Source organism: Eleginops maclovinus, chromosome 6, assembly GCF_036324505.1.
Source record: "Eleginops maclovinus isolate JMC-PN-2008 ecotype Puerto Natales chromosome 6, JC_Emac_rtc_rv5, whole genome shotgun sequence".
NCBI lineage: Eukaryota > Metazoa > Chordata > Actinopteri > Perciformes > Eleginopidae > Eleginops > Eleginops maclovinus.
The window spans coordinates 23,047,781-23,067,547 of NC_086354.1; the positions used below are offsets into that span (position 1 = coordinate 23,047,781).

The 19,767-nt window shown below is 42.2% G+C and overlaps 1 protein-coding gene across 7 annotated transcripts in view; it reads right to left on the reverse strand.

Annotated features, from left to right (window-relative positions):
* Window positions 1-19,767, reverse strand: part of LOC134866079 (partitioning defective 3 homolog) — a 244,430-nt gene that overhangs the window by 190,254 nt on the left and 34,409 nt on the right. For all 7 annotated transcript variants that reach the window (XM_063886011.1, XM_063886007.1, XM_063886009.1 and 4 more), the window contains exon 2: window positions 17,051-17,152. In XM_063886011.1, coding sequence (XP_063742081.1) covers window positions 17,051-17,152 — 102 coding nt within the window. The remainder of the gene's footprint in view (window positions 1-17,050; window positions 17,153-19,767) is intronic.

A 19,767-nucleotide genomic window follows, 5' to 3' on the forward strand; every position in this document is an offset into this window, starting at 1 on the left:
TTGGACATTTCTCTTTAAGTCTATGACATTATTTGAAAGAACTTGAGAAAATGTCCCCAAGATACTCTCTTCAAATTGATTTTTGGGTCTGAGATGGAGTCCAGAAAAGCCCAACATCCTCTGTTCAGAATGACCAAACAAACCGGACAATCATCACATTACAAAGGTCTCAGAATGTTGACTTCAGAATTTCTCAGAATGTTGACAGAGTTGCACACAGAACACACGTTCAGAAATATAAGGTTATTTATTCATTATCTGGATGTACTTAAAACCTACGTACAGTATCTGCTGCAGAGTACCCAGTTTAGTTAAAGTGGATGAGAGGCAGCTTTGTGAACAGATGTGGGGACTGCTGATACTGAGCTGACATAAATAACAACAACAACAACAACAACAACAACAACATGTTAATTATTCTGTTTTACTGCTGGTTTTATGTTGCTGGTTATTAGGGGTGGGGGAAATAATCGATACAGAAATGCGCCATATCGTATCGCAATACTTAGCATATCGTAGAATCGCGATTCTATCGTGTCGTGGGGACCCTGGTGATTCCCACCCCTAACGTGCATGACTCAATTTATATGACAAGTTTTGTCGCACCACTGCGAAAGGTGAAATACTCCATCAGTTCCCCCGTTCATATGTTTTATGCAAATCCAGAGCAGGCAGTGATTGAAGACACACACTGCTCTCCTCAGATGTGAGATTACCATATGTTTTTTTCTGAGCAGCGAGGAGAGTCACGGCTGTGTGTTTGATAATGTGTGTGTTTCGCCTCCCCGCTGAAAGGAGCACAGAGAGGAGGCAGTGTGGCTGTTTGCATCATGCTCCCAGTCAGACTTATCTCTGTTATGACGACCGAGCTTGTTGGAGTGTGCTTCTGTATCTCTGTTTGCATCATCTTCTCCTAAAGTCTCTGCTGTGGCAACTGAGCTAAATAAAATCCATGTGTGTGTGAGAGAGAGTGTGTGTGTGTCAGGGGATGAACAGTCAGTGAGCAGGAAGGGACTTCGGACTTCTTGCTCAATGTCTGACACAAGGGTCCATCCTTTGGCATTTTAGTTATTATAGCATTTTAATTCCCAGATATTATTACACCCTTCCCTCAGACTTCATTTGCTAGTTTAAGATTCTGGAGGGTTTTCTTCACGTAGAGACATCTGGAAATCTGTTACCTCGAAAATAAACCACCGCCTCATGTGAATTTGGAAATAGCAAACCATTTTTTCATTTAATTACGCAAGGGCCTTTCATCCACTTCTGCAGACTGAAGGCTCGCCAGATTCAGCAGCTCTGCAAACATGGAAGCCATTTGCGCAAGGGATCAAACCAGGGTGTGTGTGTGTGTGTGTGTGTGTGTGTGTGTGTGTGTGTGTGTGTGTGTGTGTGTGTGTGTGTGTGTGTGTGTGTTTAGATCTTTTGATTCGGACAAACAAAAACATTTTTTGAAACATTTTCAAAATGGATTTTGTATGGTTTTACAAATTGAATGTACATTATATTCATATAGTCCATCACACAAGAAGGTCTACATGTATATTTTTATACTGTATGACATATGGAGACAATAGCTGCAAGATCAGTGTTAATTTGAGTTGAACAATTTGGGGAAAATAACATATTTCAGGATAATAGTGCAGCCTTATACCGGTAATGTCCTTAAAAAATACCACAACTGACTTGCTACAGCAGTAGTTCATCTCCTATAGTCCACACACACACACACACACACACACACACACACACACACACACACACACACACACACACACACACACACACACACACACACACACACACACACACACACACACACACACACACACACACACACACCTTGGCACTTGTTGATTAGGGCTAATGGATTTAACATACGCGGCCACAGTGAATGGCAGGATATCAGGGCGTCACATTTTGATCCCCCCCTCCCCTCAACCTGCGGCACGTAGATCTGCTATCTGTTGTTTACCCTGCCTGTCACACAGAATGCTGAATTGACAGCAGTAAACATGTGAAAAGAAACCAGCAGATCTTATTGATTTCAATGTACCACCTGAGACACCACGCTGTGTCGCGGGGGGGGTTTATTGAATCTGCCACCGACAGATCTCACAGAGAACAGATATTTCATCACGTTTCATCATTCAGTGAATTCCAAAACACAGAAAATCCAGGTTTTTGCTGTGAACTGCATGAAAATCCAATTAATCAACCATTAAAGCCCAAACACAGGGATTTTAACCTTTGCAGACCATTTACATGCACTAAAACCTACACTACAGGAAAGGGAACCCCCCCCCCCAAAAGTGTTTTCTTTTGAAGCACAATCTGTGAGCGCTCATTGTCTCACTTTGAATTATGTGTGAGGCATGAAAGCACAGAGGGTGGAAGGAAGTGACTACACAAACAGAGACGGTCGCATCACAACATCCTGTTTATTCCCCTTAAACGCTCACTTCCTGCCTGCATCCTCTCCACTTCCTGCGGAAAATACCTTCACACAGAGAGGAAGTGATGACTGTAGGTGGGCAAAGGTAATCTGAAAATAAAAGGTTCTGTGTAAGCAGTAAGAACTTTACTGGGAATTTTTTTAAGCCATTGCAAAACAAATGTATATTATTTTTCGTAGTTTATAAAAATGATAGCGAGAGAAAATGTCAAATTAAAACAACCCATTCATAATATTTCTTAGGAGTAGGCACTATTAAATATATTCAAACATACACAAATACACTTTGAAATGTGCCTATATTTGACCGGTCAAAATCAAACACCCAAGAAATGCAACCCCTGATGGCAGTTAGGAAGTCTAATGCCACATGGGGATTTATTTCTGTACAATCAGCAGTGAACATGAGCCGATCTAACTTCCACAACCAGCTAAATCTGCAGCGTGACAAATGAACACCACGTCTCTTTTTAAACTTCATGTCAAGTTTTCCACGAGTCGGCTGAAACAAGTTGAATGTTGAGGAAGACTTTAAAATTGTAGAAAAGAAAGACTTCTTGTACGTCTTCTACAAAGGAATTGAGCATGTCATGTAGCTGCACACACTCCCAAAGGACATGTACACACACACACACATCAAAATGACCTCCTTCCTGTTCTCACAACACTATAAAAACTTTGTACAAGCAGCGTTAAAGTAACTAGAGTCCCAGCAGGGGCAGAATGAACCCTGGGAGGCGCCTTCAGGGACAAACTTCCTCCTCTGCAGACTCAGGAGAGGAGGTGTTAATCCTGAAACCACACTGACCCCTGCTGGTGCAAAGAAGTATTGACTAAGCCATGTTTACATCTGCCATCAGAGGATAAACCAGTTTTATAATATGGTAAAAGTGAAGAATTACTAAGAATTGTATCTGCTATCATGTAGTCATGAAAAGTTGTATGAATATATATCATACACAATTAAAAACCAGCTATTTTTCTAGACTTTTCTAACTTTCCAATAGGGCTTCAGAATGTTCGAAAAGAGTTTTCAATTATTTATGTCATTATTTATTTACGGGCTGTATAGCTACTTATTGCTGTTTTTTCAAATTACATTTTAATGGGGATATGATTCGCAATATCAGAGGGAATAGTTACTAGTTTCTAAACTGGACTTCTCTGCGGCTCCAAAAAGATTTATTAAGATACGTTTAAATATTTATCTTCACTAAATATTGTGCCAACTCTTGTATTGCTTCAGTCCATATTTTGATCTGTATTCCCTAATCTGTATTCCGCTGGCATCCAGGTGAAGCAGAGAGACGAGCATGTAAATGTAGGGTTCAGGCTTTCACTGAAGCTTCAGGTGCTGCCCTGGTTTCCTGGAGAACTGAGAAGTGTTGTTCTTTACGGGAGGAATGCTGTTCGTGTCCTTAACCACCTCCAAGTCAAATGTAATAGCAAGATTATATGTTTGGACGACAATTATCATATTCTCAATGTTTTATTTATTCCATGTTAAAGCCAGTGCACTGTTTTTGGCAATATCTGTAAGGCGGATGTTATTAGCACCCGGGTGTACAAATGTTGATAGAATTCCCATTAGTGGTGCGATCATATGGGGGGTAAAAGTTTATGAAATCATTGCTATTAAAAATGCACCAATGAGAATTGCCCACTCTCCTTTTTAGCTATGAATATGTAGAATGAATACAGACCAAATAAAAAGCAACATCTGTAAAACTTTTCCAAAATTCTATCCGTATCTCGTCTTCAAAAGTGTGAGAAAGAGCAAATGGTTGAGGAAACTGTTCTCTCATTTAACCGGAGTGTGTCATACCCGTTTCATTTCTGTCAGTGGTTATATAAACCTGGTTTACGTCCCAGCTGTAAACGCAGACCGTTTTAAAAGCGGTTTTGTGTCAGCGTCCCGTGTAAGTGTAGAGTCACTGCAGACAGAACACACACACACTGAGGCAGCATGAGAGTGGGTGTGTGTGAAGTCGCCACAACACACACACTGATCTGTGCCACACAGAAATAGACACACACCACTTCCTGCCCGGGCAGTGCTGTTCCCACAGACCACAGCGGGCTGAGTCTACGTGGTGAGAACCCACCGGTACAGTGTGTGTGTGTGTGTGTGTGTGTGGGGGGGGGGGGGGTCAGCCTGTTGTTGCTGCAGAGGCTGAAGTTAGCAGTTTGTTTGCCAAAGAAGCTATTTTTTAACAATAAACACTTTTTCTAGTATTACGTTACATTTAGTCAACACTTTTCAAATTTCAAATAAGGCAAACTTTTGAAGTGCCAAATAAATCAATCTATTCTTTCTATTCTAAGCTTCAGGGACGCCTCTCTGCACCCTCCTCTGTCAGAAACAAAAACTGAAGCAGCACTGAATGTTGAACTCTGATGAAGCAGGGATCGGTTTGGGAAACGCAGGTTCGCCGGTTCAAGTCCCAGAACGGACCAAGAACAAAGACTCGACTGGTACTCCTGAGCGCTGCATCCTTGAGCAAGGTACCAGACTCCTAATATGATCCGCCAGTGCCGTTTATTAGCTTCCCGTTACTCCCAATTCTAGGATTAAATAGGCTCTAAATTTCAAAAATATGTGGGGTGCTGTGAACATTTATCTGTGTGCAAGAAATAAAGAGGAATTCATTTGAATCCTCTATTTTTATTTTCCTTTAAAAAGAGGAAAATAAGTCAGCGCTGATTCCTGTCTTTCACCTACAGTACAGATCTTGATGTACAAAAAAACAATCTAAGCTAGGCTCTTTGATTGAGGCTTTAAAAAGCTACGAAAATGAGCACCTTCTGGAGGCTGATATCTAAAACACTGCATGGAAACAGACAACGGGAAAGCTTTTTATTTGCCTGCAGAATGCGATGTGATTTTATTAGAAACATGCACTGACACAACACTGCCACATGGGGGCGGTAGAGGTCCCTTTTTATTTCTACTTCAGCATCATGATGGTTAAAGTTTTTTATTATGAGGATCAATTTAGAGCCAAAAGCATGAAAGTACACTTGAGCCTCAAAACTGGGTCGATTGATCCATTACAGATGGTATCAAGTGAGTCGGAAAACCAACGTTTTAAACTATTTTCCTCTTTAGGCAAAAGACGTGAACAGTGTGAATCAGCATATTACTTGATGACAAGACAAAAAGTTCTGGAAAACTTTTGGGGGGGCAAAATATTAACAAAGAAAATCAGAGATGCAACATTTGAGGGGAAGAAAGGGAGGGAAGAAGAGAATAGATAGAGGATGGGGGAGTCTTAATCACATTATCACACACACACACACACACACACACACACACACACAGCGCATCTGTTGTGAGCGGCTCTAATCCCCACACTCCTGTTGACTCCTCAAACATTGTCCTTGTCTCCTCCTGACACTTTTCCCACCACAATTAAGATTAAAGGCTTAATCCAGAGCCAATCCAGTGAACCCCCGCAGAGCTACATCTGTGGGGTCTTCCATTAAATAACCCCCACCAAACAATAGTTTTCAGGAGGAATCTTTTCCCTTTTTTGGCAGTTCTTATCTGCTCTTCTTGCAGATTGGACGAGAAACTTTGTTTGGCAATTTCCTAGATGTACAGGGTATGATTACTCATGTATGAATGCTACACAAGACAGGAAAATAGAGGGACATTTTTAAAAGTCGAAATGTATATATCGGTCCACTGCAAGACTTCTCTGTTTGCCGCTGCCTCTTATTGAATCCAACAACCATTCATATCTTAAACTGCACCTTGACTTTTACTTTTGTATTTTATTCCCCTCTGTCATTCAGGATGTCCGTTCCTGTTATATTTAGTCGCCATGCTAAAGCTCCAGGAGCCGGTGTTGAATGAACCCACATTGCTTAAGGTATCATGAACTAATATAGGTACGGGAAGCTGGAACAAATCCGAGCTAATATGAGGGGATGGTATCTTATTAACATCCCAGGTATTCACGGGGGATGCCAGGGGATGCCTTTGGAGGGGGAGTGTGGTCTCCATATGGCGGGACCTCTGAGTTTACTAATGTATAACATCTCCACGTCATACAGTATGGTCCGATATAAATAGACCAAACACAAACATCTCATATTACAAATGTTTTCCACAGCATGTCATGGTTTTCATCACTCCTGTGGTTTATATCTTATATATCATCTGATTTGAATTTGGACACCCAGCTCTAATGATGTGCAATCAGTGCATTCATACAGGTAGAGCATTTATATTTATATACACACTGTATTTATTGCACTACAGACATTTTAATATATGGATTTCTTATTCTTGACTATTAATGTGCACATCATTTATTTTACTAGTCATTGTTTTTATTTCTTTGACTTCTTACTTATTTTATCCTATATGTTTTTTTTAATGGAGTGTCACAAAATCCAAATCCCCTCCAGGTTGAATAAAGAATTATATTATTGTCAAAGGCGGTCATTTCTCCGTGTCCATGTACGGTGTTTTTGCACTCGAGTTGTTGTGGGTTCTCTGGTCCCTGAGCCCTGACTTAAGGGACGGTGGGGGGAGTGGGGTGGGGGACACACTTCTCTTTGTTACCACAGAAGGAGATGACAGCCTGCTGCCGTTACCTCACTGCTGACCTGTGCGCTTACGGGCACTATGTGGGCCGGACAAAAACAAACACACAAAGACGCAACACACCGAGTGTAAACAACCTTTACATCCATTGGTATACACACTCACACACACACTATTGAGTAATCATGACTCAGGTGTGTGTGGGAGACAATAACCCAAGGTTAAATGCTGAGACGGCTTAAGAGTGTGTGAGTCATCGCTCCACAAAGCACCTTGAGACTTATTCCTCAGGCAGATTTCTAAAAAGGACTTCATGTTCTGTTTAATTCAGGGAAATAAAGACAATAATTACCTTTCTTTTTTTACCAAAGTAACTCTCTTTTAGTCGTGCTCATCTGTTGTGTTTGGTCCTGTTGCAGCGACGGGTCTATTTGAAGTTACTGTGAGACCACACTGCACTAGAGAGCATAATGGGAGACACGATTACTGCTCGCTAGGGAACTTATCCATAAATCCGGAAGCTCACATTGTTTGCAGGATGCTACGGTTGTTATGAAATCCCTCAGCTCCCCAGATGATCTATGAGCAGCTCCTTAATAGCTCCTAACAGGTCCTGACGTGGATCCAGGAGAGGTCCGACACATCAGACTACAGCCCTCTACTCCCAAAGATATAAACCACGGAATAAAAAACAGAGGATTTTGTTTTAAAAAGACAAAGTTATTTCTGAAAAAGTACATTTGTTTTTGGCTCGTATAAGCTCTATGAAAAGGACTAAATATAGTGAACCATGAATGAATAAAATGCCTAACTTTATTCCACTATTAACAGTTCAAATGTGACTTGTGTGGTTGCACATTTTAAAACTTAGGGGCAGAAAATACAGGTTTCAGATTTGAGTTTTACGTTCATTTGATTTATTTTCTCTGAATATGAAATTAAACCCTTATTTTTTAAAAGCTGTTTCAAAGAGGTCTATTTAATAATTGGGTACTTGTATATTATATGTGCTTTTTGCAGAATATTATCTCAATTTTGACTATAAATGACCTTATAAGAACCAACTTTTAAGGTCATTTTACAAGAATACAGGGTTTTGGATCTTATTAGGCTGCAGGATTTGGGGGAAAAATGATATCTTTAACTGATTTTGGATATTTGTTTCCATATTGCAATTTTTTTAATTAAATTTGGATCAACTGTGCAGCTCTATAGAGTATCATCTCATCAGGGAGCTTACTCCACCGTCTAAATGCCAATGAATGTACAGTAGGTGTCTTTTTTTTTATCCCTTTAGAGCAGCAAATCCAACCAGGGACGCTGACTGTCACACATGCTTTTCTACCCAGAAGCCACCTTGCAGGAATCTCCCATAAGGCTTTGCAGCAGGGTGAGTGGTGCCAGTGTCTGCAGAGCACAGAGGTGGGCTGTCTGAACTCGACCTCCCCAGTTTAAACTGCTCTTAAAACATTGTTTGCACGTGTTAAAACACATACAGCGTTTTCATTCAGGAGCGCTTGTTGCCCGAACGTAAAAATCTTGATGGATTTCCAGAGAACCAGAGGAGAAAGGAGGGCGTGTTAGGACACAAAATAATCCCCTCAGAGTGAAGCAATGGCATAAATAAATCTTTTGACGGCATTTACATGTAATCAATTGCATTGTTGAAGGGGATTTCATTTAATGATGCTTGAGAATAAAAACCATTTGAAGTTTGGTTTGCCCTCCAGGAAGGATTTGAGCTTGTGAAAAGATGTGTGAATAACATTACTCAGGGTGACAATGGATGCATAATCATCCGTTATCTTACCAGTTAGACTGATATACAACTGATTTATCAAACACATACTTTTAATATCTATCAGGGTTTTGTCTAAGCATGCGCCCTCAAACCAAAATGCTGATCGTCCATGTGAAATGTTGAAGTGATGCCAGAAAACAATCTCTCTGTGGGCCAGAAAGGGTTTAATGAGTCCAGAAATATGAGATGGGGTCAGATGTCTGGTCAGACGGCAGAGACAGCTTACTGAGAATAAATAGGGGATGGATGTCCGGTGGGTCTGCGGGGGACGAGTGGCAGGCAGCAGGCTGACACTGAGACTGAGATTTCTGATCCTTTCTTTCACTCTCCTTTTTTCTGGAGAGGAAGTAAAGAACCGGAGCTCTGGATTGATTTGTAGTTTGAGGTGCAATTTATGACTCAGCAGCTTTAAGACGTGAAGACACTATTATTTTCTGCTTCGCTCTGAAGCAGGATTTATCCCCATACTTTATTTTTCTAGAACAACTCTATTTTATGGCAGTTCATAGACTTCTGGCGACTACATTATCATCAGCTGCTTTCCTGCTTGACACACAGGACTTCTCAACGCATGCAAACACAAAGCATGTCTGCCTCGTAGTTTCTGTGTCACCCAGGCCGAGTCTGGTATAAAGTTGTCATCTTGTTCTCATTAGGAGGCTGGAGAGAGGGAGGAAGAAAGGGGAGGAGGAGGAGGAGGAGGAGGAGGAGGAGGAGGAGGAGGAGGAGGGCCAGCCTGGAACAAATGAGGTCATCACCAACACTCGCTCAGGAAGATCTGTGGGGCTGGAGGAGGGGTCGCCCGGGTGTGGTGAAAGAAAGGAAAGACACTCCTCCGTGTGAGTTACAGGGAAAAATAGGAAAGGAAATCACAGCTTCGGTTATATGAGATGACATACTGCATATTTACTTCAGGTTTTCTGGAATGGCAATGGTTAAACTGGACAGGAAGTGTGCAGGAAGTGATGTCATGCTATATCTACTTACAGCAGTGTTAAGAAGAGGGGGAAAATGTAGTGACAAAGAAAGGTTTTTGTTTTACTACTGGACATGATTTGGCTGACCTCTCATTCATCCCAAACATGTTTCTGTTGGAGGAGTTCCACACAGGCACATGTCCAAACTAATATCCTACCTAGATATAGCACGATCTGTCCCTTTGGATGGAGTCAGAAAGAGGAAACGGCTGTGTTTCCTTTCAAAGTTCGCTTTGTCAGCGGCCGAAAACTGACATTCATTCAGTCTTAAGTGGCACCAAGTAATGGCACCTGAAAGTGCAAATCTGTCTGCTCTGTTCGAAGACAAATGATCATGATGAGGATGATCATGGTCACCAGAAAGCCACTGGTTTGAGTCCCAGTACGGACCAAAGAAAACCCTTTAAAAAACAACACATAGTCCTTGAGCAAGGCACCGAACCCCCAACTTCTCCAGGGCGCTGAAAGACGTTTGAGGAGCTGAATTTCCTCTTGTGGGTTTAATAAAGTGTGTCTTCTTCTTCCTGTCTAGGTCTACCGAAATTAAGCTTACACTATGATCATCACATTATTAATTATTATGTATTAACTGATAAGAAAACAGTCAGGAGAGAGCTTTTTTATCTATTCGAAATACTCCTCTTTCATATTCAGCAGCAGTCTGCAGTAACGAGTCTCGCTGGGATTCAGTTTCACTCTCTCTGCAGGAAATCAATATCCACTACAGACACAACAAACGGGACGGATAAAGAGACACGGCGTCGATACGTGTAAACACTCGAGCGGTTTTAAAGCTGTCAGCGGAAACCGGCTCTACCGTAAGAGGAGGAGAGGCGGAAGATTATGCATGCCTGTCTGGGATGAGACTGTGCACACACAAAGCGCATGCTGGGAGTAGCTCCGACCCGGCGCTAATTGTAAGCAGTTTAACGCAAATTATTGTTTAGCGAGGAAGAACTGTTGAAATTACAGAATATCTTACAACATGGATGTGTTTGCAGTTTAAATGATGGTGAAACCAATGAAATCTGAGTCAGTGTTAGGAAAGAAATCCTTGTATGGATCAAAAGTGTTTCAATAATCAATCAAATCACAACTCGAATGATCTCATATCTTGTAACTGGGACTGTAAATATGGCGGTTACTCAGTAGCAATTCCCCAGCTTTAAATGACACTCGATTGTTCTCACAAGGTGTTAAATCACTAACACACACACACACACACACACGCACACACACACAAATATGTGTCTGGTAGCCCGTCTGTCTGTCCGTCTGTTGGTGTGCTGTGACACGACGGAGACTGAAGGAGTCATTTTAAGAAACTCCTCCAGGTTTATTTAACCTCCCGGCCCCTCCTGTCCGTCTCGTCGGCCTCCTGGGCTACGTCTATATTCAGCTCGGACCCGGATATTGTCTGGATAGAGAGTTAACACACCAAGAAAACTCCAGATTTTTTTTGTGTGAGACATTTGTTCAAGTTAAGGGTTGGAAAGAGATCACTAGTCCTTCACACTGTATACAAAATGAGAAAACACACTCGCTTCACACACACGATAAAACAAGGCCAAATATGTTCAGCTGCAGCAACGGTACACACACAGCTTACATTTCAGATCATCTGTCACACACACACACACACACAGACTGGGTCACGCATGTCAGTGATGGAGTAGCAGCGAGTGCAGCTGTGTGGCACAACCTAACCCACACACACACACACACACACACACACACAGGAATGTGGTGATGGCACTGCCCAGGTGTCATGGTTGAGGGTCATGACATCGGTGCAGGAGGGTGTGCAGGGACGAGCCTGTCACCGGACACCTGGGGTATGTGTGTATGTGTGTGTGTGTGTGTGTGTGTGTGTGCAAGCGCGTGCGTGCGTGTGTTAAAATGTGTGTGCCTCTGTGGGAATGTGTGCTCATAATACGTTTTATTATCTCCACCCTGTCCAAACATTGTTTTTCCAAATAAAATACAGCATCGTAAATTTTAAATAAGGCTAATATTTAAAATGGGATCTGAGAGCGTGGAGGTACAATAGATATACATTTAGTTTATATTAAATCTATTCTCGTGATGCATCTTTCAAAATATATAGATTATATTCAGGATATTATTATTGTCTGTCCAAACAAATAGGACAACATGCACAGTTATTATTTAGCTTTTCATCCTGAATGGATTACAAATATATAAAAGAGGCTAATAAATACAATTTAAAATAGGGGTCCAAAAAGTCAAATGATTCAAACATAAGCCCTCTTTTCAGATTAATAATAAATAAATAGGAAATACACGTGGCATTGTTTTAAAGATGGTTCCATGGATTCCTGCTGTTTAATAAACCCAAATAGTTCTTAAGAAGCGTCATTAACCAAAACTATGTTGCAGCTAGCCAATCAGAAACGAGTATTCCCCTGGCTTCAGCACGATGACCATCAGCTGAACTAGCACAGACCCAGCTGCTGGTAGAAAGAGGGTTTGTCCTGACCGGGCGGGGTGAATAAAGTTCCTGCTGCTCCCTCAGTGTGAGAGGAGGACGGTAAGGAAGGAGGGGAAGGAAGATGATCGGATGGAAAGATGGCGTCTGGAAAAACATTCTGTGAGTCGGAAAGCCAAGCCACGACTTTTCCTGGCATGGACGATGCAAACTGTATCTACACAAAGCCCGACACACACTTTTTGATCCCCACTCTAACAGCACAGCACTATAACCGCACAGCATATACACTCCCAGGATGAAGGCTGTGTGTGTTTGGTTCCAGTGTAAGCTAATAAAAGTGTCCCTGTGTGACGGGTCGCACTTTAAAAAGCTCCCGTGGAATGGCAGAGATGAGTCACAGCTGCCAGCAGACCACCATCATGTTCAGCAGGACGGACACACACACACACACACACACACACACACACACACTTTTGACGGGAAAAATGTAGCCTGTTGTGTAAAATCATCCACTTCAAAGTCGCTGTGAGACGCCATATCGACATGGAGACTGCTAGAAAAACATTTCCAGTATGTACACATCACCAACAAGCATTTGGGAAACACAACACACACACACACACATATGCACACACAAGCTGTAGAAGAGAGAGATGAACTAGACGGAGGTGAAACAGCTGTCAGATGCAGCCGTGTCTGTCCCTTCATCTCCCTCTTTGTCTCCTCTCTGTTTCCGCCATCATTAGACTATGGTGTTCGCTCAAAGACAAACTACATAATCCAATTGATTTGTTGGACATAATAAAAGAAAAGCATGACTTCATTTCATTTCCCCAAACCCGAGCAGCTGTGGGAAGGGTCAGAGGTCAGGAGTCAGACACACTTGTGGGCGGATACACACCACCACACAGAAGCTGGATTATGCTCTCTAGGGCTGCTCAGTTTAATGCTTATTTCTTGGGGGGGGGGGAGGTTAATCTTCCAAAGGCAGTGTAATGGATGTTTTGAATAAGTTCAAAAGAGTAGTATCAGTAGACAAATGTTCTTCAGTTAAGCTCTATATTGAAAGCTTAATATCTGTTTAAGTATGATCAATGATGCATATCATAGGTTCTCCTTCCGCAGTACCCAGAGCTTATTTATACACACTTGATGCACAAACACTCACAAACAGCTGTGCTCTCTGTAGACACTCTCTCTCTCTCTCTCTCTCTCCCTCTCACACACACATGCTGAGCCGAGATGTGGGCCCGCAGAGGTTATGAACTGTGGCTCAGAGCCCCACTTTCCACTGTGTGCTCTCCTCCGGCTCTGCAAACACTCAGTCCGACTCAGAGGGATTTAAAACGGGTTGCACAAAGGCTGCAGAGTCCACAGACTGTCTCTAGTTCTTGCAGAGTGTCCGGGACTTTAGTTGAACCTCCTTTTTGGACTCCCAGCCAAATGAGCACTCTTTAAATCGTGCGGTAGACTAACAGTGACCTTGCAAGAGAGAAACATAGTGACAATGAGGAGACAAAGTCTATGATAAGTCCGCTTTTGACAGCCAGCTTTCACCAGGATCAATCTAAAAGCGTCCGGGGTTGAACTGCGACCAACCTTTTATTTTTAGAATCAATATATAGAGCAGCAGATAAACCCTTCGCCCTGCATAGCACTCCTCACAACCGGTGTTTGGCAGAGCGTCGGCATGCTATACATTAGCTGAATAGCTGCTGTACATGGCAGATAACACCACCCACACTGTCATAATCACAACCACAGGTTCCGCCTCAGAGAACACGTCACATATCTTCACGGCGTGCACAGATAAGAGGAAGAAGATGAGGTTTTAATCACTGAACAAACGGCAAAGGAAGATGTTATTGATATTGGGTCAATATCACGCTCCTCCAAGACACTTTGTGGTTCATTTCTTTGTCCTGTGTGGATTCAGCGAGAGACATTTCCTGTCCTAACTGAGACAAAATACTGCACTGCACACCTGGATGTGTGACAAATGCATAAGTGGAAGCAACTCCTGCACCTTGCATGACTTAGTGCTGATTAAGACGTGTTTTCTTGACTATAGTTTCCCATTTGATCCATTCTTCTGGTACTCAGATTGACGGAAGATGGTCGGTAAGACCGTCAAACCTTATTGAATTCAAATAAAACTAGATGAGACAATGTGTGGGACATTTTCACTAATCTAACCCATGAGTGTTTTATTTTAAAGTTCATTTTTATAGCATCAATGGACACACTATTCATTTCTTTAAAAACAGATGTACTTTTCTTTCCTTGGCTCTACATTTTTCTTGACTTCTGAATGTCTTATAGATATTTGAGCTTCAATTTGCAGGACTTTAAAACTCTAGGGACGTTTTCATTGTGAGAACGTACGAGCAGGGTTTAGCGACAGGATGTAGCATCGTACAGAAATATACAAAATACAATCCCGTAAATCCTGTGTCCAACCTCTTAAGGTGCACACTATTTGCATATTTAGTAAGAAAAAAGTCATAACTTATAAATACTCACAGAACTTACGGTGAGCTAAATATGTCAGACCTTGGTGCTCTAAAAGTACATGAATGTCTCAAACAGGGTCTGGAGGGGTTAGTGAAACAGTCTATGTAAGTGTTAAATCTTTCCTGCAGGGGATAGTTCACAAATTCTTGACTGTAGGGAGGCAGAGCAAGAAATATAAAGACGTCACCTTGAGTTCTGGGATTGATTGACCACCGAACGAACCAAAAATGACTTTAAATCATGCACAGATCCCCGTAGGGTTCGGTGTCGAAGCAGAGAGACGATTTGTGTGAGAGAGGCTGAAGGGTTGGCATGTATGACACACACACACACACACACACACACACACACACACACACACACACACACACACACACACACACACACACACACACACACACACACACACACACACACACACACACACACACACACACACACACACACACACACACAGCAAAATGCCTGTAGGGACGGAGCAGTGAGGGGTACAGAAAGAGAGATGGATGTGAAGAGATAGCACGATGACAGCTTGTTGAGAGGGAACACACACACACACACACACACGTTATACGCGTTCACACCTGGAGGACTATAAACAGGAGGTGCTGGCCACCAACAGCGAAAAAATCCTTCAAGCTAAAAACTGTCTTGCACACTTGAAGTAGAAATATTTGACCTTGCCTAAAACTAGAGTTTGCATGAGTTATATTTCACATTGAAGGGCTTGAAAGTGTTTCAAAAACTCATTTCTGAAACGTTATTCCTGCATTTTTTGGCCTCATTATGCATATTATTCTTCATTGTTTCCTTATGTCTCAAGTATAGTTTTCGGTTGACGGTTTCTGGGACTTCAGATCCATTTCCTTCACTTATCGCCAACAACTACACTGTAGCTTCGTGCATATGGTCTTGTACAAATCTTTGAAACTACTTGCACCCTGAAAGAAAGACTTCTGTCCAGCTGCAGAACTTCCTGCAACTCTGAAGTCAAAAGAACAAATTACAGAGAAGCATCGTCTAATCAATTTTTATATCATCAGGCAATCACGTATCCCAAGCCCGTCGGCCCGCTGTGCGCCTGATGAGGAGTGAGTAGTAAGGATCGAGTTGATTTGTCTTTAAATGAACGGTACACGTCTTAAAGACCCAAGTCAAGTTCCCCGTCTTAGCCCTGGGACTAGCGGCAACTTTTGCTGAAGCTCACGAAAGCTGGTTCCACCTTTAGGGGTACGTTTCTTTTCCCTTTTGCCAGGCAAGTAACAAGTTGGTCCTCTGAGTTTGCAGTTATGGCTCTTTAACTGTGTAATCAATAACACTTATCAGTCAGTGATGTTATTGACTGACATCCCTAGGACTGCAGCCAAGGATGGCTTTCATTATGGATGCATCTCTTTTTTGGGTAATCCTTTGGTCTAAAACTTATCTAAAAAGACTACAGATGAAAGATGGAACCACTTCATTTGGGGACTTTGCTACATCTGCACCAAAAAGGATATGTTAGCCTGGCTTGCCTCGATGGGGCTGCATGTTTTAGGACAAACGCCTGACAAAGAAGCACCAAAAGTCAGCGTCTGGATCCTACAATCAAATATTTCCCTCCACATCCAACAGGTAGCCTTCAGTTAGGACACTAAAAACAGTCCTCTATACAAACGTCTATTTTTGTTGTCACCTAAATAACAATTAAAGTTTTCTTGATTGAGTACATACTTAAAAACCTCGAGTCTTAGTCTAAGGGGAATCCACTGAAATATCGTCCCACAGTAGAGAATGTGACCCTGTGACCCCCCCCGGCTGTCAGTCAGCATGAGCTTCTCCCTCACACTGCACCAGAGGCCATGGAAGAACCAGGCCGTGAGGAAGTGTGATTGTCAGGTCTGTACACTGACAGGGTCGAGGCCTGGAGTCACAGCGGTGAACATAACTGAACATGCAACACAAGACTCAACTTCTGGAGCTCAGGCACGTCTAAAAGTCTGAGATAAGACTCACATACATTGACTTGTGTTGTTCAGATTACCAGAGAAGATATTCAAAGCTAGTGTAAACACCCAGAGGCATTCACAGATCACAGATAGCGTAACAGCGCTATTAATGAAAGGCCCCAGGCCTGCACAGAACGATGCCTACTTCATTGCACGTGTCACAATGAACTGTATTTCTTTAACAGAACACAAACTCGCAGTCCTGAGACTCTTCAGCAGGCAGACAACGAAAGAAAATAACCCCTAAAGCTTGTCTTTTGCTTCCTTAGAGCGTTCATCTTTGTTCTACTAATCAAAGTGTCACTCACCCTGTCTTTGTCGTCCGCCACGTCGCAGAGAACATCATCGAGGTCGAGGATGCCGCCGTCACTGTGCTCCAATCTGTGCACCTGCAGCCAGTAACTCACATCCTGGAAAAAAACAGGGAGAGGAGGAAGAGATATTTAGAAACAGCCATGGATAAAATAGCAGGAAATCAAATGCAAGGTTTCAGGTTGCTCATGAGAGGGGAACACGCTCGACTAGTGGCTCCCTTTTGTTATACAGCTTCTGAGCTACTATTCCACATTATTCACTAACCAGGGAATCATAACTTAATTTGTCTGAGACTAATGGCTTACGGACTACGAAAGAAGCCGGCAATCACTACTGCCGATCGCCGGGTTGTGGAGACGCTCTGATGGAAGAACAACCTGACTCCAGCCCAAAACTACCTGCAGATCTTTCAACACTTTGCTCCGCTGCTCTGACAGACTTAAGCTCAACATTTTCCACTCTGATCAAAGAAAATTCAATGCAAATGTGTTCAAATTGCAGTCATTGAAACAGATATAACGTACATCACAATAACAAGATAGTAAGGATAAGAAAGAATGATTGGAAAAACTGATTAAAGGATGTTAGAAATGTTTGACAGTCGGCCTTGACAAGGAAAAATGAAGGTAAAATCCCTTAAAACTCCGTGTGTACGAACTTCAGAACCGCACTTCAGCATGACTTTGTCATTGTAAGCTCTTCAACACAAACACTTTCAGCGCTGCGGGGGAATCCCAGCTGTAGTGAATGTATAATTGCGTGCAATCTTTGACGAATGTTTTGACATGATAAAGACACGCAAAGGTCACGGATAGATAAGTAAAGAGGGGAGATCAAGGGAAGGTAAAGAGGGGGATATTGGCAAAGAGGGATGGCAATGACAGAAGAAGAAAGCCAGATAATAATGTGTTTCTATACAGGATAAAAGGTAGATTTATATTAATAATAAAAAGGAAGACTATTCCTCCCATTACACAGCAGGAGGAATAAATAACACCTCAGCGTCTTTGCACGCCAAACACGTGACCAGAATGTAAAATATGACTGGTTTTATTGCATTTTGCAGGAAGGCACGTAAGACCCGAGTGTAAAATGTGTAAGTACTGTGATTTCTGAGAGAGTTATGAGAAGGCGTGACGGCTCGAGGTTCATTTGCACTCCTGAGGGTTACCGCCTTATTACCCACTGTTACAGTCTGTAAGTTCACTGCAAAGGTCAGCAGACGCATTACAGAGGGATAATAACACGTGTTGAGTAACACTTGTATAATAACGGTAGATAAAAGGCCTCACGGGGTCATATGGAGACATTTGAAAAGCAGCAATATGAAGATGGGGTCAGATGTCTGGTCAGACGGCAGAGACAGCTTACGGAGAATAAATAGGGGATGGATGTCCGGTGGGTCTGCAGGGGGACGAGTGGCAGGCAGCAGGCTGACACTGAAACTGAGATTTCTGATCCTTTCTTTACTCTCCTTCTTTCTGGAGAGGAAGTAAAGGAACAGGAGCTCTGGATCTATTTGTTGTTGGAGGTGCGATATATGACTCAGCAGCTTTAAGACACTATTATTTTCTGCTTCGCTCTGATGCAGGATTTTGGCCGGAAAGTGGGCGGGGCTTAATTTAGGTGGGAAGTGATGTTAGCGCCTCATGCGATATTTTTGTAGAAAACCCCTGTATGTCACAAGTTAAAAAGCTTACGGTTGGGACTACTTACTAAAAGTGGGTCACATGCTTAAGGACAGTGGATGGATCTCAAATGTTCCTGTAAACATCAGACATAATTTGTAAATTGCAAATGCCTCGGTTTTTATAATATATTTATGAAAGAAAACTGGAGTGGAGAAACAGATCCAAAATGAGAGCATTACAGGATTGAAATGGTTGCATTAGTATCCCTGTGTACTGTGTACCCCCCCCCCCCCCCACACACAGTCAGACTGCGGTGACACACGTCATGTTTGCGACAGCGTGTCTCTTTTAGTAACCCAAGACACAGAGACCCTGTGGAGTCCAGCTGATGGAGCTCAGTGTGAAGATCTTTATATACACACACGCACGCACGCACGCACACACCTCTTCCGTCGTTAATTTCATACATTTAAAGAGAGTAGAGGTTTGCCGTTTGTACTTTTCTTTTCAGATCCAGACCAGACGTTCTGGAAACCAAACTCTTATCTGACACAGAAATGCAGGAAGTGGCCAACATTCACTAGATCTGCATCTGTCAAGAGAGCAATGCAAACACATGGCTGTGTGTGTGTGTGTGTGTGTGTGTGTGTGTGTGTGTGTGTGTGTGTGTGTGTGTGTGTGTGTGTGTGTGTGTGTGTGTGTGTGTGTGTGTGTGTGTGTGTGAGAGAGAGAGAGAGAGAGATTGTTATTTTCTTGTTTCTAAAAACAGATAGCTTTAGAAAGGAAACTCATTCGTTCACAAATTGAACTTTAGGTGTCATGGGAAATGGATCCCCAGTTCAATATTTTGAATTAAATTCAACCAGATATCATTCAAGTGTTTTTGTTTTGGATAAATTAAGTCATTTCCTGTAAATATTAAAACATATACAGACTGAATTATGGTAGAAGAACACCGACACAATATATTATACTGTCTTAGAATCTTGTCTCTTACAACCAAACCCCATATTGTTCATTCAAACTATCAAAAAAATACAAATCATTGTCACTTAAACACCCTCAAAAAGCCTAAAATA